The following is a 26,072-nucleotide window of genomic DNA, read 5'->3' on the forward strand; positions in this document are numbered from 1 at the left end:
TGCCCCCTCGCCCCCGTGGTTCCCAGTGCCATGGCATTGGGGTGAGCTCGGTCTGCTCAGCAGGAGCCGGGTCTCTCCTTGGAGTGCTGTGGGGGATGGTGGGGGGAATCCGTGGCCGGCAGGTGCTGATCAGCTGTTGGGCTGGTCCAGGCTCCAGGATGTGACGCAGCCTCAGTGCTATAGCTGCAGTGCCCGCAGCGAGAGACGCTTCGGGCCAGATCCCCAGCCGGTGCATCTGCCCTGTAGCTCCACTCCACAGCAACCCAGGGAAAATGCTGTCCTGTTTGAACAGTCCACCCGTCCCTTTTCCTGAGGCCTCCAGCTGGGAGCGAGGATGATGGTTGCTGTCGTAAGGCCCCGGCTCTGTCCGAGGCTCTCACAGCTGTGCTGCTCAGGGAGCCTTGCTCCTGTTCCCAAGGCCCAGAGCAGTTGTTCCCTGTTTGCCTGGAAGCTTATCTGCATAATGCGCCAGTATCAATAGAGCAAGGACAACAAAATTCTGCAGCCAATCGCCTAGATCCCTCCTGAATAGGCTGGCCAGTCCCAGTGCGGACCAGCTGATTGGTTTATCTCTCGCCTTTTCCTTCCAGCGCCAGTGTAAACACAGGGACAATTGGCTTATCTCAGCACTGACAGGGCCATGATTGGGCCAGGGAAGATTGAGCCACCACATGCTCTGTGTTCCCTCGTCATCACCTGATTGGCTGTGAGCAGCCCCCTGGCGCCTGCCTAATGTTTTCCATTTTTTCTGACATGTAACATCCTCCAGGCCCCATGGCCAAAATGCAGCCGGTCTCCACCAACGCCCCAGCCTCCGAGAGCAGCAGCCCCAATCACAGCGTCGGCAGCACCCAGAGCACCCCCTGCTCCACCAGCAGCATGGCCTAGGCAGCAGGCCACCTGGACGCCCCCACCCCTCGGGGAGAGAGGGGCTGTCTGGAAGCTCCCACCCATGGACCTCATGGGAGGCGCAGGCAGCCGAGCTCCCCGACGCAGGGACAGCTGTGGGGGAGAAGACAGAGGGACCCGTCCCTCGTAGCCTGCTCTGCTGGACAGGCACAGCGGAGAGGAGCAACCACGCCCTCACTTTTCACGCACTCCGGGAGCAACACGCCCACCAGCTCTCCACAGCCGGAACCGAACAACGGAAGGTACCAGCCGCATGCTGAGGGCTGGGAGACCAGGCCAGGCCCATGCCAGCCACAGGCTGGGAGCATGAGGACTAGCAGCCAGCACGTCGGGAGAGCGGCCGGCCCTGGGAGCCTTTCACTCCGAGGCCAGTCGTTCTCTGCCCACAATCCCTGTAACTCTCTCCTGCAGCTGTTCCATAGCCAGCCTGAAAGGGGCTGGGGGCATCTGTCCATTTCCTAATGCAGAGATGGCCCCGCTGGATCCCCCCGTCCTGCCCCCTTTGCAGGCTGCCCCAGGAGAGGGGCCAAAGCCTGACGGGGTCGTAAGGCCTGAACTCCCCTCGCCGGGGTCCCCCAGTCAAGGAGTGGGCTCGGCTTGTGCTACTGTTGCCCACTTCCTAGACTAGAGGTGAAGGGCCCCTGCTCACTGCCAGGCCCTCCAGCTGAAGAATCATCGTCGCGTCCCACGCAGCCCATCTGCTGGGATACAACCCATGAGTGGTAGCGTCCACTCAAATGCGCTGCCACTCACAGCAGAGCTCAAGTCAGCATGAGCCAGCCCTTTGCCCCGGGCCTCAGCCTGGCTGCCAGTGGGCTCCAGAGCCAGCTGCTTAGACCCACTCCGACTGCAGTGGTTGCCAAACGCGGTCAAGGCGCTGCCAGTTTCCCAGGCCCACTTAGTCGCGGGTGAGGCAGCTGAAATCAGCAGGTCCCCTCGTGGAACCTGGGTCCTCAGACAGCAGCTGTGTGACCGCAGTTTGGCCCCGCAAGGGGAGGGGAGGCGAGGCGAGGCGAGGCTCCCGGGCACGGCTAGTGGGAGGGGCCAGACGAGGTTTTCCTGCTGGAAGGATTCGTTCCACCCCAGTTCGGTTCCTTGTCAGGGACCGACTCCTACAGATCTGGGCAGGCAGCAGGGAAGATTTCCTCCCCCAAGCCCTGGGGCTGCTGGAAAGGCGTGTGCACCCGCACAGCAAATAGGAAGCTGGGATTCGGCTCCCCCATGACTGTGACGGGCAGGGAGCGCCCCCCTGTCACTTGGCTGGGCTGCGGCACAGAGCTCAGGGCCCGGCCGTCGTGGGCCTTTCGGGCCGTGGCACACCCGGCGTTCCTTTCTGTACATAACCCTCTAGCCCTGCAATCACACAGCCGCGGTGCTGAGGCGGCCTGTCAGTTACTAGCAACTATGTACCTTTCCTTTTTGGGGGGGTTAGAACTGGGAGCCGAGCTGCCCTCAGCCTGACCGAGGGGGTATTTACATGTGCGCCAGACACAGCCCGAGGGCGAGGTGCGAGGCACAGCTGCGGGAACACGGGGGCCTGCGTGGCGAAGCCACAGGGGGAGTGTTTTCTAACTGGTGACCTGGCATGACGGCGGGCACCATGCCTCTGCCCTGGGGCGAGAGGTGGGCTCGGGTCCTGCAGAGCCCCACCACCACACACACACACTTTAAACACACACCCCCCACACCTCCGGGGGCTTGACCCTGACGGAAGTGTCACTCACGCCGCCCTTTACTAAACATAACCCACCGGGAGAAACCCATTCTGGCAGCTCGCTGGCCTATTTCAGGCTCCCCAGGCTGAACGCTCGGCCCTTGGGGGGACTGAGTGTAATTTAAAGTCACACGTGGACCCCCCCCCCCCGAGCCGTAGCGCAGCTGGCTGGGAGTCGTGGGCTCTCAGCTGAGGGCCTGGCTCCACCGGCCCGCAGACCAAGTGTGACGCCCCCAGGCTCAGAACCAGTCTGAATGGCGCCCACCAACTGGGCCTTGCCCTCCCTCCCCAGCCCCGGGGTTGTGCCTCTGGTCTGTAAATATTTGTATGACCCCGTGTAACCATGATAACGTATCAATAAAAGTGGGTTGACTGAAGCCTGTGGAGAGGATTCCTGGCCCTGCCCAGCCTGCTCCCGGAAAGGCACCAAACAGCACGTTCCCCTTTCCAGCTTCTCCTTGTTTATCCCGGCCCAGCCACAAACCACCTGCAAGCCGGCCTGGGGGGGGCGGGGGGGAGCCAGCAACTGCCAAGACCCCACATGACCTCTCTGTGTTTGGGTTTCCAGTGCATTGTGCACACGCAGCTGTACAAGTGCCCGGCCAGTGCTGCCCCCAGCAGCTGGGCTGGCACAAAGAGCAGGGCCTTGGCCGGCCCTACTTGGACAACCGGAAACCCAGACCAGCACCCTGCTCCCCAAGCGGCAGAGCGCGGCATGAGGGGCGAGCTCCTTCCTTGCTCGCGCACGGCCTGCCGGGCTCACCGTGGCACTAAGCGGCCGTGGGCCAACAAACAGCTGTGGCACAGCAGCACGGGAGGGGGTGGGGAACATGGCCCCAGGCGGGCATCCCCCACCCTGGAGGAACAGCCAGTGGCATCTGGAGCCATCCTATCCCACAGCCCCAGGTCTACTCTGGCCTAGAGATCCCAGCCTGCAGGTAGGGACAGCGAAGGGAAAAGCCACATCCCAGCCTGCAGAGCTGATGGGCAGAAAGGGCCAAGCTGCCCCAGACGGCTGAGGGAAGGGCTGAGCCAAAGCCAGCTCTTACTTTGAGCCCCGGGCTGGGAGCTGCCTCGGCTGGTGACGAGGGAGATGCTGCTCTGGCAGGTAGCGCTGCTGACGTCAGATGCTCCAGGCTGCCCCGGCTCCCAAAGGCCTTGGGTTAGCCCTGCTCCTGCCCCCAAAGGCCTTGGGTTAGCCCTGCTCCTGCCCACAGCTCAGCTAAGCCACCTGGAGCCAGCCCGAGCTGAGCGAGCCCAGGCCCCGCCTTGGCCAAAGCTAGCCCAGCACCCCAGTTCCTACCCCGAGCTGCCTTCTCTGGGGTGCAGGTGCAGCACCCGCCTTGCAAAGCGAAGCTGGAAAAGCAGCTCCCTGCACGGGCCACCTGCTTTTACCTAGGCTGCATGGAAGAGACGAGTCAGGCTGGCTACGGTGAGAGGAAGCGTCACGTGAGCCGGGACTAATTCCCCCCCACGCTGGTGCCTGGCTAGTGTCAGCAGCCCCGTCAACAGCTGTGTCCCCCCATCCCCCCCGGGAGCTGCAGTCGGCTCGCCCAGCAGATTTGACACCACCCTCGTACACAGTAGCTGGGTCCTTGAGCAGCAGCACCCAGGCCAGCCCCGTGGGAGGGGGGGCCACATGCAGAACAGGGTGGTCGGGATCCAGGGATGAACACAGCTTGTCTAAGCCCTCCAGGAAACAACTGTGCACGGATGGCCAGGGCCCTGGGTACGTGGAGCGGGACCCAGCCAAGACTTATTAACAGCCAAAAGCCATGGTGCTCTCAGCAGCTTCAGCCCTGCCCTTGACTCCACCCGGGCAGCCTAGGCCAGGTCCCCGCGGTGAACACAGTGACATGGCCAGCAGCCCCGCTGGCCCCAGGCTGGGGCCAGGGAGTCCTCTCACTCTGCAGCTGTTCCCGTTCCATCATGTCACTCCATACCCGCCCTGGCCTGGCCCCTTCCCTTTGCACTGTATTGAGTTAGGCTGGAGCCGGACCCGTGCCCCTTCCCGCACACGCCAGCTTGCAACAGGCATCAGAGCAGCCGGCAGCCTCCCGGCTAAAGCCCCTCAAGCCGGCACCCTGGTCATGGAAACCTCCCCCCACCCCCCCGGAGAAAGCGGAGCAGTGAGAGAGGTTTAAAAATCCAGAGCTGGGTCAATCCAGCTGTTGCCTCTGGGCCAGGCTGGTGACCCGCTTAGCGCCAGGCTCCGGTGCCGATCGGCAGGGCAAAGCTGGAGTAACTAGCAGGTGGAACCCACCTAGGGCTCAGACACACAGAATTTCATCATCCAAACATTAACTACCGCTCGCCCGTTCGGAGCTCAGCAGAGCGGTGGGGCGCGCCCCAGCCCCTGCAACCCAGGTGAGGCCCACACCTGGAAGGTGAAGAGCCCTTTGAAATGAGCAGCCAGGGGGAACGCTGCTCTTTCAGAAGCAGGCCCTTAGCCTGCCTCGGTTTCCCCACTGGCAGAGTGAGAGTCATTTTCCAGCCCCCACCAGGGCCAAGGGGATTAGGCTAGGTAAGGGGCTTCACAGCTCCCAGCCTCATCCCTGCCAGGCGCCCCACACACCCAGGAAGGAGATGACACTGTACAATGCCACGATGAGCAGGACATTTATTTCCATCAACAGGTTAATGGATCAGACACTCATGTAACAGCAGCACCATGGCTTCACTTTCATACCCTAATCTCCCAGGAAGCACTCTTTTTTAAGTTACAGAAGATTTCATAAAAACCCTATTGCTCGTTAAATTATTGGAGACTCAGTACCATTCAGCCTTTCATCTTCATCTGAGGCTGGACACAGGGAGCAACTTCCAACCTTCCTTCATGCTTGAACCCAGAACGCTCAGGCTGCAATCAGAGGTGTGATGGCAGCTGGTGTAGTCCCTAACACGACGCTGGCTAGCGAGAGCAGCATGACCTTTACAAGCCCGCCCAGGAGCCTAGGGACTCACTCGAGTGGCTAGCCCATGCTGCCGCAGCTTCCTTGCTATTGGTATTTGTGTTAGCTGGATCAAAACTAGCACAGGTCTGTCTACCCACGCTGCAGTTACACCTCCCCGGCTCCCTTCAGGCTAGTTCTGCAAAGAACCACAGCCCCTTTCGCTATTTCCAAAGGGGTCGTGGGGGCGACCGATCCCTGGTTAGGACAACATAGGGGAACACTAACCAGCTAGCAGATGTTTGCCTTGGCTGGAATAGGCAGCTCGGCCCCATCTCCCACCCAGGGACACCAGCTGCTTCGCTCATGGCTTATGTGTGGTCCTTACTAAGGGACAGGCTACACTCCGGAGCCAGCACCCTGGCTCCAGCAATCCTCTGTATCACAGCAGGGCTTGGAGGTGCCAGCGTGCCAAAGCACAGCTCTGTGGCAGTGCGGAGGGGCCCAGCCAGCTGCTCCCCCCATCTCCACTGCCAGGGCCAGCGTAGTAACCCAGCCCCCGGGAGAGGGGCAGGCTGCAGCAGGCCACGTGGGTCACTAGTCTGTTGCTAGACCAGTTGCACCGGAGGTGCTGAAGGAGGTACATGGATCAGGCAGCAGCATTATTCCATCACCCAGACCCCCACGCGGAGTGGCTGGGCCAGAGGCAATGTGCAGGGTTTGCTGAGAGGGGGTCGTGCTGGGCCCCAAGCTTTCAGCAGTTTGAGATTTACCCAAGTCAACTCCTGAATCCCCCTCACTGGGGAGGGGTTAGGGCATCAGACACCTGCCCCGAGACACGGCCGGGTCAGACCCCAGGCTGCCTTCAGCATACACAGAAACAGGCACTGGGGCAGTAAAGCGGGAGGGGAGGACAGACACTTGCCAGCATGTGAAGGGCTGGGCCTGTCTCCTGGGGCGAATGCAGCAGCGCACTGGAAATAGCTGGTGAGGTGGCTGCATGGCCAAGGAGGGGTTTCCTTCAGTATGACAAGCCCCAGGGCCTGGTGCAGCCTGGCACTGCCCCCTTACTCAAGCCGCCCACGCTGGGAATGGCACTGATCTGGCACAGCATCGTTCAGAGCTCCCACAGCCCTCAGGCCAAGACACACAGGGCTAGGACCGGGCCACAATGCACTGGGCCACCTCATCCCCTCAGCAACCCACAGGGTTCCTAGAGACCAGTAGCAGAGCTGGAGCAGGATCTTGCACAGGCCCTGCGGCCGAGGTCCTGCGGCAGCGAATAGCCCCACATGCTCAGTGTGTGCACACGCCCCAATATATGATCAGCCATAAAAGGGCTTGCACCGACCCTCGGCATGCACTGGCCCCATTAGCCACCCCACTCAGCACAGGGACCAGCCAGGCAGGAGCCTGGAGAAGGGGGAGACATGCTCAGATGCCCAGCAGCACCAGGCTGGACTTGCTGTGATCAAACGCAGCTCCACAGATCCATGCTCAGGGGCTAGATGGCCCAGACCTCACACTGCCTGCCCAAGCACCCTGGCACTGCATGCGTTTGAGGATGGGGTTCAAAACCCAACCCCACAGTCTGGCCGGTGTCCGGAGTGGGACCAGCCAATGCCCACGCCCTGGGGCAACAGAAATATGGATACAGGGATACAGCAGACAGGTGGCTATTAGTTACTGAGTCAGGTCATGGCTGGGCTGGCACAGCTGGGTACTCATGTCAGCAGAGCCTGGCACATACTGACCGTGCCATGCATCTGGGCACTCCAGTGAGCACCCAGTGCAACCAACACCTTCGCAAGAGCATCTCGCTCCCCACACCCCAAAGGCCGCCCTGCTCATCAGTGGCTTTCAAGCACCGATCTCTGGTAACACGCTTGCCCCAGCTGGGCTGTTTTTTCAAGCAGGGACAGCTAGCTTGCTGCCTGGCCCGGTGCAGGTTTCAGTGGGTTTCTGCATGGAGCGCGCCCCCAGAGGACAGCAAGGGACGCTGGCTGAGCTGTGATGACACCAGGCGGCTCATGGCCTTGGGGCTTGGAGCCAGTTTCCACAACTCTTGCGCCAGAGGGACTCCGCTCCTGCAGACAGATGCTGCCTGAAGTCCCTGCTCAACGAGGGTCCCTCACACCTCAGCCTGAGAGATCAGGCTGATTCCCAGCATCCGTTTGCCTGGACACCGCCGGGCGGTGAAGCTGTCACCATAAAGCGACCTGGGTAGCAGGCCAGCCACCAGCACAAACAGAGAACTGCATAAGGTCCAGAAAGCAGCCCAGCTCCTCAGCTACTAGGGCTTCCCGACCCCTAGCCCCACATGCCCTGCCCACCAGTCATTCATAGTTACCGTCCAGCAGAGAGCAAGCCCGGCCTGCCGCCTGGCCCACCCGGGTCTGGGGGCATCAACCACTTTGCAAATGGCATGCAGAGAGCCCTCACATCCCGCTGCCCCAGCACTGGAGAGAGGCAGGAGTCTCAGCCCCAGTGCACAGATCTCTGCACCAGGAGACGGGAGGGAAAGATGGGGACACATCCTGCACTAAGCCCCTCTGCACTCAGGGATGACCTGCCTACACAACACTGGAAATAGGGCATATGGACCCCATTGCCCCAGTGTTGGCCGGGGAGAAGCTCACACAATGGGGCACCAAGACCACTTGTGAGAGACTCCTTGGCACTATAATGCATGAATCTCACCCCACGGGCTGTGTGAACGTGCCCGGCAGCACTAATGGGTGGGAGTGAGCACGACTTGGGGCTCTGCGCCTGGCACACAGCTCCCACCGCACTCCTGGCCTTCGATCACAGGCAGTTCCAACCGGACCCCGATCCAGACACACCCCAGACACTAACAGCCTCTGACGAGCACCCAGCCAGACCTTCCGGAGCCGATTCTACATGCAGGTGGCAGGACCTGGCTGCATTCACCCAGGGCAAGCCCAGTCCCAGAGGAGCCAGAACAGTCTGAAGCAGCAAGACTCAAACCCATCCCTGAATCGTGCACTGCTCAGCTGGTGCGGCTCAACCGAACAGACGCCAGGGCGGAGACAAAGGTACCAAGGCGGTGGGGGGAGAGACTCTCGTTCTGCGGGGCAGCTGGGGCAGCTCCCAGGGAAGGCAACGCACCAGCCAAGGGAGACTGATGATCAGCTTGGGTCCACCCAATGCGCACGCCTCCCTCTGAATGCCTGGCCGGGAAAGGCCTCACCCTGGCTGATGAACGCTGCCTTCCTCAGCCCCCCGTGGGGCCCAGAGACTTGGATAGGGAGAAGGCAGCTCAAGGGCAGAGACTAGGAATTCCACTCCGGCCCAAGCAAGAGCTCCCCACCTGTCTGCTTGGCCAGGCCGGGGACGGTGAGCTTCCGGGAAGGACAGCGCCACGGAACATCAAGTAAACGTACGGTGCAGTCCCCGCAGGCTGCCCTGTGGGCCGAGATCAGCTGCTGGGGTCTCACTCCAGGTTCCCCAGCCCAGGCAACAGGGACACCAGCGTGAGTGCAGTGACCAATCCTGGCACTAACGAACGGATCCTGCTCCGGGGAGGTGGGGTGAGGCTGAATGTGAGAGTCCTGGTGCCCGGTTGCGGATGGCACTGCCGCGAGGGGCTCCGCACAAGATCCCGGTGCCGGGACGTGGACCCTGGCTGCACCAATCCCAGTCCTAGGGGGTAGATCCAGCTGCTGCAAAGGGCTCAGCACAAGAACCCCAGCAGCATGTGCAGTGCCCGGCCCTGAGCTGGCAGCATCCCACCTCGGGGGGCAGCAAGCTCAGGGAACACCTGGTAAAAGGTACCTGGAAAGATTCAAGTAAACAGCAAAAAGCGGCATGGAGGCCCCACCCACGGGCTCCCGCTACTGCGAGAGCGATTGGTCGAGCAGCTTCAAGACTCCACCCACCAGGTGCAGGCTTCCCGTGACCAGCACATGGATGGCAGCTGCTTCCTTGAGCAAGACGGCGCCGCTGCCTGCCACGGGGTGCAGGTGGAGCCCCTTGATGGCGGGCGCCTGGAAGTGCGGGTCCCTGCCCTGGGTGATCCACTGCAGGGCGTGAGAGATGCAGGGGAACACCAGCGAGTTGGAGTTGAGCGCGCGCTCGGAGGAGGGCACGAAGAGCAGGGGGCTGCGCAAGGGGTCTGGCTTCAGCAGGCCGCCCAGCCCCTCCACCTTCATGTGGGGAGACAGCCAGAGGTCCTGCCCCACCTTCTCCTCCATCAGCTGGTTCCACTTCTTCTGGTTCTCCAGGCAGCGGGTCAGCATGTTCTCTAGGGTGACGTTGAAGTTCTGTTGGTCTGCAAAGGGGAGAAGAACGAGCTGGCATGAAAGCAGCCTTGGGACGCTCCCACCCTGCCTGTTTTAATGGCCTCTCCGCCTCCAGACAGCCAGGCCCCAGGGGGACACCAGGCCGCTGCACGCCACCAGCCGGCAAATCCAACCCTGCAGAGCAGGATCACAGACAAGAGGGGACTCCTGGCATGGGCCAATAGAGCAGCGTTATGGAGCCAGCCCTGGCTTTGTGGGGCCGTGAGATTGGCAGGTGGGCTGGCCCAGCCCAACATGCTGGTACATGGGGGAGCCCGCCAAGCCCCGCAGCCTGCGAAAGCAGCACGTGCCTCCCCAAGAGCCCTGATCAAAGCTATCTGACCAGCGCTGCGGACAGGGCCCAAGAATCTGCAAGAGACGCCAGCCCCCTGCAGAAAAATCCAGCGAGGAGGTTTCCAGGGGCAACTTGCTCCCACCCCCACCCCAAGCATTGAGCCAACCCAGGGGCAGGAATATTCCCCGCAGGCATCCCCCAACAGGACGGGTAGGGCAGAATCCAAGCCAGTCAGGGCATGCCTGCTCTCGGGCAAGTTCCAGAGCAGATTCCCAATTGAGCTCCCCTCCCTGGGTACTGACCTGCGTTCCCCACCGCAGACACCTCTGCGAAGTTGGGGCAGAAGACGGCGTAGTCAAACTGGCAAGGCTGGGGCACAAGAGACACAGCATCAGCACAATGGCCATGCCAGCACAGGGGGTTGGTGCTGCAGCCTTGGGCGGCCCACATTGAGGTGGGCGGAGGGGAGGAGGACAAGCGGGGGATTCAGCTCCTTACAGGAAGGAGCTCGGCTACTAGCTCAGCATCCGTCATTATTCCTGCTGGAACCATTACAAACCAATAGGGGCGCATTTGGTCTAGAGGGTAGCCAAGACGCCTGGGTTCTATTCCTGCAGAGGCTACTGGGCAAAGCAGCCAATCAGTCAGTCAGTCACTGGAAACTGCCCCTTCCCCTTCTATTTTCACTTCTGCCACTAACTGGGGGCAAATCCAGCCCCCAAGACTATCCCAGGATTGCCCCCGGCCACCGCACAGGGAGGCTGGAAGACCCCGAGAGTCTGGGCTGTTACAGGAGACCGAGGTGGACTGGACTCTAAGGGGCATGGCTGGGGGACAAGAGCGGGGCACTAGCACCACCTGGTGGCACCCTGTGGGATGTATCAAAGCAGGCCCTGAACAGCCAGGCAGGTGCAGGGAAGGGGTCAGACACCACTATGGGCCCCACCTGGGCCGGGCCCCACAGCTCTGAACCCACCTGGCACTTCAGATCCATCTGCCAGCTCCTGCCTGAGGCCAGTGTTACCCCATGGCACAAAAGGGGAGAATGTGGAACAGAGGGAAACAACTTAGCCAAGGGTTGGGGCAGAGCTGGGAATAGAACCCAGGAGTCTGCCCCCAGCCTGAGCTGGATGCTGGCAGCCTCAGATACTCACATGCATCATCTGTAACCACCCTCCCACAAATTAAATCCTTTTGATCCGCTCTCCCCACAGGGACCAGCAGCCCCATCTGCTGCCAGCCCATTTTCTGCCCTTACCAACCCACCTTCCCTGCCCGGCACCAGCCCCCCACCCACCAGCTTGTATCAGGCAGGGCCCAAGGCACTGACAGTCTCACCAGCAGCAGCTTGAGAAGAGCAGCTGTGTCTCGGTCCCCCGTGGCGTTGAAGAGAAGCACTCGGACCTCGGAGCCGCTGCAGACAAGAAGGGACCAGCCTGGTCAGCTTGGGGGCTCTTGCTCCCAGCCCCACTCCGGAGCTGGCCGTGCTAGCAGCTGCCACCTCGCAAAGCCCAGGAAGTCCAGCAACCCCAACTCAAGGCCTGTCCCACCAGGATCCCTTCCCCATCCACCCTGGTGTGCTGGGACCATGCAGGTTGCTGAGACAAACCTCAGCCCTCCTCTCCTTCCCGGGCCTACCACCTCCAAACATACCCTGCTGGGCTGGGGCCCGTCCCCCTCCAGCAGGGAAAGGCAGGTGCTGCTTGTACCCTTGGCATGGCTGATGGGCAGGCTCTCCGCACCGATAGGCCACAGCAGCCTCATTCTCAACCCAACAGGCACTTCGCTGGGAAATCCCCACATAAGCCTGCTCCCTCCAGCTGCTCAGGGTGGGGCTCAGACAAAGCCTGTGACAGCAGAGCAACGGATCCCCCTCCCCGTCCCGGGGCCTCCTTACTCCTCAGGCTTCTCCTCGTTGAGGGCTGCCTGGCGGAACCAGCGCACACAGGCCTGCACGCTGCTGGTGGTGTGCGCCCCATCGACGTACCACGTCACCGGCCCGTGCTGCAGCACCTGGGTGCGGCCCAGCCACTCCGTGTCCCGTAAACCTGGGAGGGGAGAGGGGGCTATGAGGGGCCAGGCCCACCCGGCAGGGACTCGCAGCCCCCTACACCAGCCACAACCCCGCACACCCGCCCCCGTTGCTCAAACCGCGTTACCAGCTCCCTGGCGGGCCCGACCCAGCTAAGTTATGGCAACATGAGGGGAGTGGGGACAAAGGGATCAGAGACTGGGGGGTGCTGGTGTCATAAAGCAGGCTTGGCTTGTTAGGAGGCTGGGGACTGGCATGGGGCCCTGCTGACAGTACTGTGACCCATCCACTCTGGGGCCCGCACATAGGTATGTTCAACCCACCCAGAGCCATTCCTGCCATAAAACCTTCCAGGGACATTTCACTGGGGAGACCCCAACACCACCAACAGATTCCCCCTTCCCCTTATTCCGGTACTAAGCTCCCCCAAGCCCTGCACTGTGCCAGCCCAGCCTGCTCCCTATCCACCCGAGGCAGCCACGGCAGCCAGCCTCACACGTTCTAGTGCTGGCTGCAGGGGCACCGCCCCGTGCCACAGAGACAAGGAGCCTGACAGTGACTCATTACGCCCATGGCCTGCCCACCTCACAATGTGCTAATTCCCAATGGGGCGGGTATGGATTCCAGAGACCCCAACCTGCCTGGGCTCCTGCCCTCAGGCCAGCAGCTAAGGTCATGGTGTGGGCTGGCCCAGTGATCCCAGGGGAGGTAGGATGGTGCACTGGTGAGGGGCCAGCCTGGGACTTGGGAGACCTGATCTCAATTCCCTGCTCTGCCACAAACTCCTGTGTGACTTTGGGCCAGTTACTTAGTCTCCCTGTGCCCTGCCAGTAAAACAGGGGTAACAGCCCTGCTCTGCTATTGGTTGTGAGGATAAACCCATTAAATATTGAGGCTACCGTAATATGCCCAGCTAGTGACTGCTTTGCACTGCCAGGGAGCCTGCAATAGGGCACAGTACGGGGGGGTAATAGCGGAGCAGAGAGAAGGCCCCTCTCACTCTGCAGCAAGGGGTAGAGCAGCGGGCAGCCTCCTAGGGCAGGTGGCGGAGAGACAATGACACTTAGCCAACAAACAGGCTGGGAAATACCCAGCACGGGAGGCGGGGGGAGGTCGGGTCGGTGCTGGAGGCTGGTGCTGTACAATCGCCCTCAGCACTTGCTGGCAGCCCGGGAAGCACCAGGCTCCTAAGGGTTAAAACTGAGGAACAGGAAGAGCTAAAGGGCAGCAAGTTCAAAATGTCAATGGCCGGGGGCAGAGTCCAGGGTCTTGGAGGTTACGGCCCACAGCACTTCGTTATCTTCAACGAGCGGCAGCTCCGGCCTGATCCCAGTTAGCCAAAGCCAAGGGCAGGCACTAGCCAGGGACCCACAACAGAGCACCCAGGAAATGCCCAGGACAGGCAGGGGCACCGGAACAGCAGTGGGGCGTGACACACCCATGTCCTTACCCTGCACCATGGAGCCGCTGGGCCTGAAGGCAGGTGCCAGGGGCACGGGTCTCTTGCCTAGTAGCTCAGCACTTGGCTGCAAGTCCTTCAGCTCCCCAGTACCTGAAAGATGGAAGGCGGGCTGAGTCACCATTCTAACAGCCCCACATGGCCGCCTGTAGCCCCCCCGTCACTCGGCCTTCCCTCCTCACACACGATTGGACTCCAGTCAGTGTGGTGGAGCCACCCCGGGGTACGTTCCATAGAAATGAGGGTGGATTGATTTAAGTCAAGGCGACTGAAATCACCGAGTGGAAAACCTCAGTTCAAATCGTGGATTTTCATCAAGGGTTCCATTTGCACTTCGGTTCTTTTCTAGAGAAAGGTGCACCTGCATGGGCTGATACAAGCATCAAGGAACTTTCACGCTACATGTGGTAGCTCTTTTTGCTCCCCAGGAGAGCATACGCTAACTATACACATTTACGTAAGCAATTATGTAGCTTCAGATTTTCAGATTCTTGTTAATTGCACTTTTTTAGTATGTTAGAAAATGGTGTCTGATGCATTGCTTCTATACTATATAATTAGCACTTTGCTCATGATTTGTGTCAAGCTGCATTACGACGGTAACTGGAATTGCACTACACACAAAACAGCACGTCACATTTAGTTTTAAACAAAACCACCTTTGATGTTTTGGATACACAAACTGCAGTGTTTTTCTGTGAGGTACAGTGTGTTTCCAGGGTGGGTAGAGTCTGAAATACTCATAATTTGAAAACTGAGCCAATCAGAGCTCACGTCAGGAGACGCTATAAAATAGGGGCCTGAGACCTTCCAGGGGGTCACTGGAGGTCCTGATGAGCTACACGATGGGGTCTCCTGAAGTCAGAGGCTGGGTCCCAATGCCTGTGATGACTGTGACAGTCTCTTGCACCCAGCAGCACAGCCCCTGGGCCCCCCACAGGATCCAGCCCGTAACACATTACGCGACCTATCACATTGATAACACTTGTCCTCCAAAGTTAGATGTTTTTCCCCTGGTTCTTTCTTTGCATAGAAAAGCAGCCTTGAGCTCTAAATCTTTATAGAGGCTCTTCTACACTGATTTTGAATTGAAATGTTTTTGAAGGCTGTAATACGTTTAGACCTTAACATTTTTTGTATTAAATTCACATTTCATTTTAAACAGGTTTATTTTTAAAATGAAAAACTTATAATTTAAATAAAATAAAAACTATCCCAAGTATCCTACACCCCTCGCTAGCAGGGCCCCCTCTTAGCTTAGCCCCCAGCACGTTGGTAACTTGCTGGCTCGTATTTGCTGGGTGCAGAGAGCTCTCCCTCCCAGTCTCCCATGAAGTCCCAGCCAGAGCTCCTCACCCCCGACACACACAGGGCACTTGGGAAAAGAGCAGCAACAGGCTGGATGGTCACATGCTGCATAATAGCAGCCTGCCCGGAGCCCTGCGAGCCCACGCACTGAAGTGCACCCAATCAGGACTTCCCCAGAATCTCCTCGGAGAGACACCCCAACCCAGGAACTAGAAGTAAGGGCTGGAATGTGCCGTTCAGCGCAAGGAGGGGCGGCCCCAGCCCCCTCACAAGCTCCCCCCTTCCCAGGCGCACAAGCTCCCCCGTGCCGGGTCCATGCTCCTTACCCTGATACCCCTGCTGCTGCAGCCAGGCCCGTGAGAGCTGCAGGGCCAGAGTGGCATTGCATCGCTGGTGCTCGCCCGCCAGCCCCAGCTGAAGTGCCTTATCATCCTCTTCGAAGGCACCCAAGTCAGGGCACAGGTAAAGCGGGCACTACACAGAGAGAGGGGGCAGAGGGTGAGCCCTGCCCAGCTCACCCACCTCCACGGGGCAGCTCCACCAGCTGACCGAGAGCCCCCGGTGGGTTCTGCAGACCTTCAGACCAGGCAGCAGAAACTGAGGCAACCCCACCCCCAGGCTCTGGGGCTCATATTCATGGGTCGTCACGTTTCCATCTGACCCTGCCTCTCCAGGGATGGACCCCGAGGGGCGCCAGCACCAGCAGCACCCTCAGCTGCTGCACAGGAGAAACGGGGGCACCCCTGGGATCACAGGCCCGGGGCCACCCTGCAAAGGATCCAGAGTGAGGAGGGGCCAGAGAAGCCCAACCCTCCCTGGGGAGGAGAGAGGGGGTTGGGACCCAAGGCCTCTGGCCAGCACCATCCAAGGGGGCAGGAGCCATCTGACATCCCAGCCCCTGCACCTGGCGTGGGTGCAGCAGGGAGAGTCATCTCCCCGACCCAGGGACAGCAGCAGGAGGGGGCAAGGGAGGCATGTATATAACAAGAACTCACCGAGCTCTCCCTGGCTCGCACCCTCAGCACCTCCAGGGGCCGCTCAGGCTGGGGCACTGTGAACGCCGGCACTCCAGGCTGAAAGCAAAGCAGATGTCATCATGGTCGGCTGCACAGCCTGTCACCCAATGCCGAGGCCCCCACCATCCCCCTGGACTCCAGTGACAGGCTGCTGGTCTGGGGCAGACCTGGACACCCAGGGGCGAGCTGGGACCCCTCACTCAGGTTCAGAGCTTGCCCCTCAGATGGGCCCCCACCCCCCAGGCTGCCATGTGCCCTCTGGCTTGGGACCAGCCTCCTGCACCAGGGGAGTTTCACTTCCCAGATGTGGACAGACTTGGTCCTGCTGGACCAGCCCGCTCAAGGCTGTCAGAGACCCCCTCTCCCCACAGACCCCCACTGTCTCTACCTTGAAGATGCCCCCTTTCTGCCAGGCGATCTTCTCAATGGTGTCCCCCAGGATGCTGGTGTGGTCAATCCCCAGAGAGGAGACCCCGCACACGATCGGCTTCCTGGAGACAGAGAGAAGGTGAGCGCCCAGCGCCAGGACTCCTGAAGGGCGGGCTCCTCTCCCCAGCTCTGCAGCCAGCCGGCACCCAGGAGGCCCCAGGATTCAGGGCACTGGCTGGCTCACGGGATTGGCACGGAGCCTTTCACCTCCCAGGCTACGGCTCACACCGAGCCCAACGTGGCTGGAAGCTCCTATCACCTCAGGGACGGTCAACAGTTTCCCTGGCCAGGCGTCCCCATCACAGCCACTAGGACTGGACCCCTTTGTCAGCAGAGGGGTCAAGAACTGACCGAACTCCCCTACTGGGCCCAGCTGGGTTGAGGCCCATTGGCTCACTGACCCCTGCCCAGGCTGTTCCTGCTCTGGGGAGAGCTGGTGGCTTCTGCATGCGAGTTTCACCCGGAGGCAATAAGGAGGCGGGTACCTGGTCCCCGTGCCAGGTCCAGCCTGCTCCTACCTGATGATGTTGGTGCAGTCATAGGCACCCCCAATGCCAACTTCCACCACAGCCAGATCCACCTGGAGGGGAGACAAGAGCGTGCTAAGGGACCACCTGTGGCATCCGTGCCCAACACGCCGGAAACAGAACAGCCGCATGGCACAGCCCTGAGCAGGGACAGAGGGCTCAGCACCCTTACGCAGGGCCTGCCCTACTCACAGCAGCCCTTCAGACACATGGGACCCTGGCCCGAACACACAGGGCAGGGACAGGCTCTGATCCAGACTCTCAGAGAAATGTCCCAGGAACGCACAGCTACCCAGAGAGCTGCCCGCATGCCAGACTGCAACAGAAAGACATGCACGTAAGGGAGCATGAACCCAGGACTTTTAGCTACACACGCAGGCCTCTGCACCAGAGGCTGGAGGAGAAGCTCCACTCCCTCTCAGCAGTATTACAGCTTTTACCCTGTGCGCTGCAGCCACAAGGGGGCAACAGTCACACACACAGGCAGTCCCAGGGGGCAGCTACAGCTGTGCAGACCCCAGGACTCTCCTACCGGGCATCCCTGGGAACAGAACCAGGAAAGGAGGAAAAAAACATGGGAGAGGAAGAGGAAGGGTGGGAGAGACAAAGGCCCCTGGCCCCATCCCAGCAGCAGATGGCTGGGCGAGACTGGGCCCAGGGAGTGACAGGGCCCCGGGCTCCGGTGGCCAGACCCTCACCACCCACAGCTCCCGCTACAGCCTATCAGGGCTGCAGCCACTTGGCACCGTGGGGCACTGGCAGGAACTCAGCCATCCGCCTGGAGGGGAGGGAGTGCCATACCTTCTCCTGCAGGAAGACGTGGAAGGCCATGATGGTGAGGAAGCGGAAGTAGGCGGGCATGCTGGTGTGGCCGGGGTCCTGCAGGACAGACCGTTATCTCAGGGACTGCAGGGCAGCACCTCTACCCCAGCCCCATTGCTAAGCCACAGCCACAAGCACACTGCTGCCACAAGACCAGCAAGGGACTGACCCTTCTCCCTGCACTGCCGGGCTCCGGCCCAGTCCCCAGGGCAGGAGCAGAGACACGGCACATCCAGGGTCCAGCTCATCTGAGAGATTTACACGAATGGTCAACTTCGCCACGCAACTGGGGAACTGAGGCACAGAGCAGGGAAACTGACTTGCCCAAGGACACCCAGCAAGGCAGCGGCAGAGTAGAACTAAAGGTCCCCTACTCTAAGCACTAGATAACCCGCCCACACCCAATCCCTACAAGGAGCCGGCCTTGGGGCAGTGGTCCGACTTTGCCTGGGCCCCCTCTGGACCCAGCAGCATAGACTCTGTTATTGTACCACAAGGGGTGACTCCCCTAGCGTGGGATCTTATTGGCCTGGTCGCGGGGCACACTCCTGCCGAGGAATGGGTGCTCCAGCGCCTCGTACAGGCTCCAGGAGACAGCAGTCGCTTATACCCACCCAGGGCAGCAGCAGCCCCCTCCCAGAGCTCCCACCACACACACCTTGGTCTCCTCCAGCCGGTTATACACCTGCCAGAAGTACTTGCTGAAGAGCTCCTTGCTGATCGGCTGCCCGTTGATGCGGATCCTCTCACGCACCTGGACCAGGTGGGGAGAGCTGGTGTGATGGGAGAACAGACAGTCAGCACCCGGGACAGCTCCCCCATTACACCCTCCCCAGGGTGCCACTCAGCACCCTGAATCCATGCCCCAGGAGCCACCGGGGCGCCCACCTGTAGAAGCCCGTCTTCAGGCCATAGTTGCGGAGGATGCGCTCCGTGAAGGCACACGTCGAGCCCTGGAAGAAGAAGTCGGCAGCATTAACCATGGAACCTGCCCTCCCCAGCAGCCCCCAGCAAAAGGGAGCCCCCTGGAGTCCCCTTCACCCCCACTGTGCCAGTGCTGCTGTCCTAAATCTCCAGCACCCGCACCCTGAGCATCCCATGACCCATCACACGGCCTAGTGATTTCCCCTCTCACCCTATCCCGCTGCATGCTGGCCCATCGTTTCCCCCTCGCCCTGCGCCCCACAGAATCCCCTTGCCCGAACGTGCCCCGTTTGGGCCCCCCGCAGTGACTCACGCAACCCCACCCCAATGCTCCCGCTTACCTTGCCCTTTGTCCCAGTTACGTGGATGATGTTCAGTTGATCCAGGTCTTCGACCTATCAGACAGAGGTTAACAAACCCATGAGAGGGGGGTCGAGGCTGGGGAGACACTCCCACCCGGCACTGTGCCAACATGGTGGGAGGGCTCACAGTCAGTCCCACCGAGTGGAGAGGCCAGTACAGCCTGGGATGCTCCCCCCCAACCCCGCCCTCCATCCATCCCTCGCCACAGAGCAGCACTGAGAGGGCTCTGCTCAGTCAGGGAAGGGGACATGACAGCTCTCACCTTTAACCCACTTCGCTCCAAGAAGCCTTTCATGGCCTCCAGCTGTACCTGGGGGTCTCCTCGCTCCCGCTTCACCTGCTCCAGGTAACTGGCATTGGTCTGGAGGGTGTTCAGGGTCCGGATGGCATCCTGGAATGAGACTCACAAGATGAGGCACAGATCAGCTCTCCGCTCGTAGGAGGGGATGGTGGCCAAGAGCCAATGCTCCAGCCCCCTGTGTGTGCTGGAAGGGGGTCTCCTGCTCACCCACAGAGAAGCCCCTGGACCTACATACTAAACTCAGGGGCTGCCAGGCAACTCAAGCCCACACTGCTCCCACCCATCACTGGCTCCCAACACACAGCTGCCAGCCTTTGCTCTTCTGGGGGAGGCCGATGTTACTGACTAGGCTCCCCCGCCATCAGAGCCCTCATCACAGGTGGGAAGATAGCCACCTCCAACCCCAATGCCACCCACCCAGTCCATCTCCACGCAAGGGTCTCATCAGCCACCTCCTGTGCCAAGAACTTCATCTGCCCTGCACCAAGAGCAGTGCTGGAGCGTGACAAAGTGGTAGTAGGGCTCTCGCTCCTCCCTGCCAGGTGAGTGCTGATCAGAGCACACCAATCCCAGCTTTCGCTTCCAGCCAGAGCAAACAAAGGCTGAGCTCAGGGCCTAGAGGGGGTGCACCACTCCAGGCAATACGCTGCACCACTGTCTACTCACGCGCTGGAGGGTGAAACATAGTGGCCAGGCCAGAACCAGCCACTAGCTCCGTCTGCTCCACAGTGGCCCTTGGATGCATGGGCTGCATTCAGAACAGCAGGACTTGCACACAGCTAGCTTGTCTTGCCCTGCCATTGTTATGGGACTGCAATTACACAGCCCCAGGTACGGTGCTTGGAGCAGAGGGAACTGTAATCCAGTGGCCTTTAGAGTTTTCCCCACTGGTTAGGTGACTGGCAATGCATCTCCCTGCCCTGTCTGCTCAGACCAGACTCGGGGGCCGGGGGAAGAGACAGAACTGATAACTCTTTAAAAATACACAAGATGAAGGACCACAAAAATAAGGGGTACAAGTGACACCCCAGATGAGCGATCCCCACAGAGGAAGCACTGGAGAGGAAGAGTCTCAGCAGCAATTCAGAAAATGGACAGGCAGCTGCCAGAGGAGGCAGGAGAGGGGGAAGGGGCGCAAAATCAGCTCTGATAACTATTTCCAAGGCATGAAGAGTGGGGACAGAGCATATGCCCATCACGAGATGAGCCCCAGGAACGCAAGCTGGAGCACTGGTGTAACAGAGCCCCAGGGCAGTACAATCCACCCACAGTCTGCACCAGAACACCAGCGCGATATATTTTCGCTCACTGCCATTACTAATATTAATTGTATTGCATGCGTGCCTAGAAAGCCCAACAGAGACCGGGGTCCCATTGTGCTAGGTATGGCAAACATGCATGGGAGAGACCCTCTGCACCGAAGAGTTTACAATCTAAACACACAAGACAGTCAGAGTGTGAGAAGGGAAACTGAGGCACAAAGAGTGCCTCATCATGGAAGAATCAGTACCCAGGTTTCCTGACTTCCAGTCCTGTGCCCCAACCACAGGACCACAGCAGTAATATCTGGAGCAGAGCATTTAAGGGCTATATAGTCTCACTCGCTTCGATCACAGCACTGTCTGAGTCAGAGTGTTTTACGGTCCTGGCTTTCCAAGGCCCAGAATAGCCTCTTTAAATGCTGATTAATACATTTCCCAGGGTTCGCTTTAGTTCCAGTAAGCCTCGTGCAGAGTAGCAATCTCTGGGGGTAGACTGTGCAGCTCTGGCAGGGGCTGGATGGTAACCAGATCTACTCCCCACAATTCACCTCTATAAAAAGCACTGGCCATGCTCCTCCAGATACATGTGGCTATTTATACTGGGTGGGATAATGTATCTCCCTGGGATCAAAGACACCAAACGCACCATCTGCTTCTTGCCATCTCTCAGCTGAGCCAGATGGAATCAGGTCTTCCCCACACTGCACCAGAACTCCTGCTCTCCCCACATCATGCATTGTTCCCCTTCTCCAACCGGGACAGGAAGCCAGCCCACTATCTATGATGACCCCAAGCACTTCCCAGCTAGACCCAGGCACACGGTAGCTCATGAAGATTATTATTAGGCACTATCACAATACCCGGGACTCCCGTCATAGACCAGGCCCTGCTGTGCTAGGTGCAGTACAAACACTTAATGAAGAGACTGTCCCTGCCCCAGGGACTGAAACCTATCTCCATCACTATTACTGGTGACTACTTACATCGGGACACCCAAACCACAAACCTGACACTACTCAGAACTCAGCCAGGTGTTAAGACTGTGAATCCCATGTGATCCTGACTCACTTCCTCCCCAAACATCATTTAATTAGACACAAAGCCCCCTCCACATTATGTTCATGATGGAGCTGCATGGTCAAAGTTGGTGTTAAGTGTAAAAATCACTGTTTCCACATGAATGTTGAACATGGCCACGTCCCAGACCCTTCTGACTTTACAGGAGGAGCTGAGTAAGCAACACAGCAAGTGCCACAAAAAGCGAGCGAAGACATTAGCCGGGTGCAGCCAGCCACATTAATGGTGCTTTGGAACATTATCGTTTGCATCATCAGACATTCTGATTCCAATTCAGCTACCTTCATGTTGCTTTAGCTGTGCTTCATGCATTTCACTCCTCTAAGACCGTCCAGCATCTATTAACAGTCACCGATTTCCATATATTCAAAGCCCATTCGTTTGAAGAGAACACGGACATACAGATCTTCAGCTTACATAGAAGAGTGCTTCGATTTTGAGACCTTTTCTACAGGGCATTCTCAGGATGCAATTTTCAAATGTAACTAAGTGATAGTTGACAATCAGTTTGCCCCCCCAAACTTAAGTCCAATCCATCAGTGCCAACTATTTTTGATGTTAAGATTCAAATGTAAGCTGTTATGATGAAAAAAAAAGTGATATTGTTATTTGTACAGAAGTGATTTCATTTAATTTGACAAATGCAGGAAGTGCAGCTTTGCAGGTTTGGATGCAAGCAGAGGATGAAGGAAGGGCACCTGGTGAAAGCAGCACAGCAGAAGAGGGTGATAGGAAAGAGATGCTGAGGATGCGATGGATGGATTGCACCAAAGAAGATGGTAAGCAAGTGGACCTCAGCGCTGCCTCGGACAAAGATGGTGGATGCTTGCATGACAATCCAACCCAAGTTGATGGGATAAGGGTGATCTCATTTATTCAGAGGTTTCCCCCACAAATCCAAAGTTGGTTGAATGATTTTCCCCCACATACTTCCTGACCTTTGAAGTATGGTGCCTGTTGCTGAAAGCCCACTGAAATCAAGGGAGTCTTTCCACTGAGTTCAATCAATGGGAAGAAAGTTACGAAAGAAGGAAGGCAGGAAGTTGTAAGTAGAAACCATTAGGCAAGGTTGGCTATTAGAACCTCCTAGGAAGAGAGCCCTACCCCGGTCACCCTGTTACGAATTTTAAGCCCATAGAGCCCTACACAATGTCAGTATGAGGCGCATCACTGAAAATAAAAACCGGAAGGGGTCGGGGGTCACCCACTGAGGTTATGGCCGGAGGGGCTGCTCTGCATCAGAACGGCGCCGAGGGCCAAGTCCCCCAATCAGCGTCAACAGCCATTTATAAACAGCACCAACCCCCAGCACAGCACCCTGCCTCCACGTGTGCCACATGCCCCCCCCCCCAAAAGCCCTCGAGCCTCCCCCCCCACCACACACAGAAACCCTGCATATAAACCACGACGTGCCCACACCAGCCTCCCGTCCACCTCCGCCCTATCGCAGCCCCCCACATCCCCGGCTAAAGACACGTGCCCACGGAGCAGGCTGCCCTGCCCCCCCTCCCCCCGCCGGGCCCCACGTGTCCCGGCTGATGTAACCGGGCCGCCCCCACGCCGGTACCTGGTACTCCATCCTGGGCGCGCGGGCCGGCCTGGTGCTGAAGCAGCGCGGGCCGCCGGCCGCCACCAGCCGCAGCGCGGGGTGCAGCGCGCGGAGCCCGCCAAAGCCCATCCCGCCTCCCGCGGACAGGCGGCCCCCGCCGCCACCGACCGGCGCAGCCCCGCCCCGCGAGCCACCTCCCACCGCCAGCGCGCAGGCGCGGCAGCGGCCGCCCCGCCATCTTTGTGAGGGGCACTACAGGGCGGGAGAGAGCCCGGGCAGGGCGACGGCCGCCATCATTGTGAGGGGCACCTCGTCGCCTTAAAGGGCAACGCTGTCTCCCCTTTACTGATTAGGGCTCCTATGTCCCCTACAGCGGGGGGAGGGGGGGGGGGACACAACGCTGATCTCATAGAGATGCAGCAGCCTTCCTTCCCCCCCGCCCCCTATACACACAGCACTTTCCCAAGGGCTACACACAGGGATGAATTCACTCCCTCCTAAAGAGCCATCCAACCCCCACCCCCCCCAATTGCTGCATCAGAGGAGACAGGCCAGGTCCCACGTTCCCACAGTGTCTACAGGGAAACATCCCCAGATAAAACCACGTTTGCACATTCACTGCGTAGTACCTAAAGCCTTCCAGGGCACATGGCAAGGAAAACCCACCTCTGCACAGGTGGCTCTGGGCACGTTGTGGCTTTCAAGGTCAGCTGGCACAGAGGGGCAGCGCAAAGTCCAAGCAATCCTGCTAGCTCAATAAAGCTGATTTTATTACAAAATGGAATGTTATGGTGGTGCCTACCTATGAAAACATAACACCCCTCTGCAGGAAACAAGCAACTACAGCCAGGGTATTTCAGGGGCCTAACCCCCCCCCCCAAATACACAGCAGATGCTCCACTTTTTAGTTGAACTAAACACCTTTCATGCACTGTTTTCTCACGTTGCAAATACATGGGCAAGCTGTCATTCCATCCCATTTAAATAGACACATGCAGAGGTCTTTTAAAAAAAGGATTTTGGCAAGGACCTAAACGATAATTTAATAGCAAGCTTTAAACACACCCAAGCCAGATACACCATAGTTGGCACAGTCCATCGAAAACCTCCATTAACCAACAGCTGGAGGTGCAGCCAGCTCTACCTCCCGCTCACCATTCCCAACTCTTAACTGCATTTATAGCTTTAGCAGTGAAGTTAGTAGCACAGCCCCAAATTTAAAACAAAATTAAATTACCATCTCAATTCTTCGAGCGTAGGGGCAGCTCCACCACATTCAGCCAGTCTCTCTCCTACAGTTTGCAGGGATGTTGCTAAGCGTGGAGATTCAGCCAGAGATTACAACTGTAGCAAAGACCAGTTTTTAGTACAGGAGCCATATGTTCCCATTCAGGATTATCATCTACTGCCTGTATCGTGGTAGCACCTAGGAGCCCCAAGTCATGGAGCAGGGTCCCATTGGGCTACGCACTGTACAAACACATAACAAAGATGGTCCCCCCGCCCCAAAGTGCCTCAGTGGAAAACATGCAGGGAACAGCTAGGAATCATTACTCTAAAGTGGCCATCTTCTAAGATTCCAACACTGCTCTGGAGAGAAAGGAATCAGCAGTTCAGCCAGATTTTGTTCTTGCTTGTGTCTTGATGCAGGAGCTAACTTGTTAACACTGTTCAGCATTATCTTGGTCAACATGGATTTATCATAAGAAAAATACTAGTTTCTGCATCCAAACTACTTTCTAACAAAGAGAGATCTGAGTGATCACTGCCTGTGCTGCTACCCTCATCCACAGCAACACCTGTTCTTATTAAAAAAAACTAACCACAGTAAATCCCCATTACTTTTTAAAAACTATTTTCATCAGTGTAAGGACAGAGCAAAAAGCTCCAGCCTAGCCGCTAAAGGGGACATCACCATCACCTGAATTATGTGAACTGTTACCTACTTGCTCATAGAGCACATTGAAGAGCTGTAGCTCCATTTTCCCTATTTTTTAAAAAATTCACACAGGGGAGAGAAATCATTTAAAAACAGGACATATGATTGTTTCTTCACAACAACTGGCAGAGGGCACCAGGCCAATGTATCACCTGCAGCTAATTCAATTCATGTCCCTTTAGCACCAAAAGCTTCCCAAAACTCCCCATTGTTTCCGAACCCCATCCCAGAGAAGAGATTTACCTTATACATGTCCTTTATCATCCTTACTTTCTGCTCAGAAGCAAGTTTGATCTCTGCTGCCTGCTGTTTACAGACCTCACACTGGCTGCTGGCGGGTGTTGCTACTAGCCTAGTTGAAGGACAAAGGTTATCACCAACTGCATTCTGCACACATTACTCTCATTTCAAAGGCTCAGGGTTTACTCTGGTTTGCCAGCACCACCGCTGCACCCTCTCAAACAAATTCACAAGAGCTGCTGCAGCCCAAGGAAAGAGAGAATTTCCTTTCAGCACAGGAATCCATTAAGATCTCCATAAAGAGTTTCTATTAGGTGCATATCAGGTTTAATAAGCTCTGTTGGCAGGAAAAGGTATATATGGGATACACATTGCTGAAGTTAAGTGCATTGAATGTGTAGTGCATTTGCTCTCTGCACTTGGAGAGTTACTGCTCTTAATCTAGACCCATGTAAGCAAAGCCAGATAAAGTGACAGACACAGGAATGCTTGTAAGAACATAGCCAGGTGTCTAGCTGGGCCAGGTTTCGCAGTAGTAATAGCTCATTGGGCATTGCTGCTCTGTCACTATAATCAGCACCCTGGGGAGTTGGACAGACTCCTGCCATCCTCCAGTCACATCCACCCTCAGACTACGAGCAGAATGTGTCCCGCTCCCTTCACATCTGAACTGGTGCTGTTGCCGCACTGGTTAGTGAGTCAGAGAAATACACA

General features: G+C 58.2%; 2 protein-coding genes across 11 annotated transcripts in view; one reads left to right on the forward strand and one right to left on the reverse strand.

Moving 5' to 3' along the window:
* The window catches only part of ENG (endoglin), a 63,933-nt gene extending 60,935 nt beyond the window's left edge, over window positions 1–2,998 (forward strand). For 4 of the 5 annotated variants that reach the window (XM_043498944.1, XM_043498945.1, XM_038374866.2 and 1 more), the window contains exon 15: window positions 770–2,998. In XM_043498944.1, coding sequence (XP_043354879.1) covers window positions 770–888 — 119 coding nt within the window. In that variant the 3' untranslated portion in view covers window positions 889–2,998. Of the gene's footprint in view, window positions 1–590 lie in introns of all 5 variants that reach the window. The other variant, XM_043498946.1, reaches the window with a different exon arrangement.
* Window positions 2,999–5,228: 2,230 nt separating this feature from the next.
* On the reverse strand, window positions 5,229–25,966 carry FPGS (folylpolyglutamate synthase). 6 transcript variants are annotated; one of them, XR_006276081.1, is made up of 17 exons: window positions 25,362–25,966; window positions 24,417–24,523; window positions 19,253–19,381; window positions 18,969–19,022; window positions 18,592–18,656; window positions 18,362–18,476; window positions 17,683–17,760; window positions 16,873–16,934; window positions 16,314–16,416; window positions 15,905–15,982; window positions 15,236–15,383; window positions 13,593–13,694; window positions 12,008–12,158; window positions 11,449–11,524; window positions 10,413–10,479; window positions 9,310–9,805; window positions 5,229–9,252 (listed from the first exon to the last, which is right to left on the reverse strand). XR_006276081.1 is itself a non-coding variant. In XM_038374075.2 (16 exons), exons 2-16 carry the CDS (start codon window positions 24,453–24,455, stop codon window positions 9,369–9,371), a joined length of 1,704 nt encoding a protein of 567 aa, XP_038230003.1. In that variant the 5' UTR covers window positions 24,456–24,523; window positions 25,362–25,966; the 3' UTR covers window positions 5,229–9,368. The 6 variants fall into 6 exon arrangements, 3 of the variants coding, with proteins under 3 accessions (XP_038230003.1, XP_043354882.1, XP_038230002.1); XR_006276080.1 differs by lacking the exons at window positions 24,417–24,523; window positions 25,362–25,966 and adding an exon at window positions 23,198–23,358 and having other exon boundaries at window positions 5,229–9,256; window positions 9,319–9,805; XR_006276079.1 differs by lacking the exons at window positions 24,417–24,523; window positions 25,362–25,966 and adding an exon at window positions 23,198–23,358.
* Window positions 25,967–26,072: the final 106 nt, after the last annotated feature.

Source organism: Dermochelys coriacea, chromosome 16 (assembly GCF_009764565.3).
Source record: "Dermochelys coriacea isolate rDerCor1 chromosome 16, rDerCor1.pri.v4, whole genome shotgun sequence".
NCBI lineage: Eukaryota > Metazoa > Chordata > Testudines > Dermochelyidae > Dermochelys > Dermochelys coriacea.

Excerpts from the sequence above, each read along its gene's own strand:
- FPGS (XM_038374074.2), bottom strand. The coding sequence starts at position 23,308 with ATGGGCTTTGGCGGGCTCCGCGCGCTGCACCCCGCGCTGCGGCTGGTG. Across the intron at positions 19,023-19,252 it reads TGGAGCGAAGTGGGTTAAAG|GTCGAAGACCTGGATCAACT; the intron begins GTGAGAGCTGTC and ends TCTGTCTGATAG. Across the intron at positions 18,657-18,968 it reads TAACTGGGACAAAGGGCAAG|GGCTCGACGTGTGCCTTCAC; the intron begins GTAAGCGGGAGC and ends TTCTTCTTCCAG.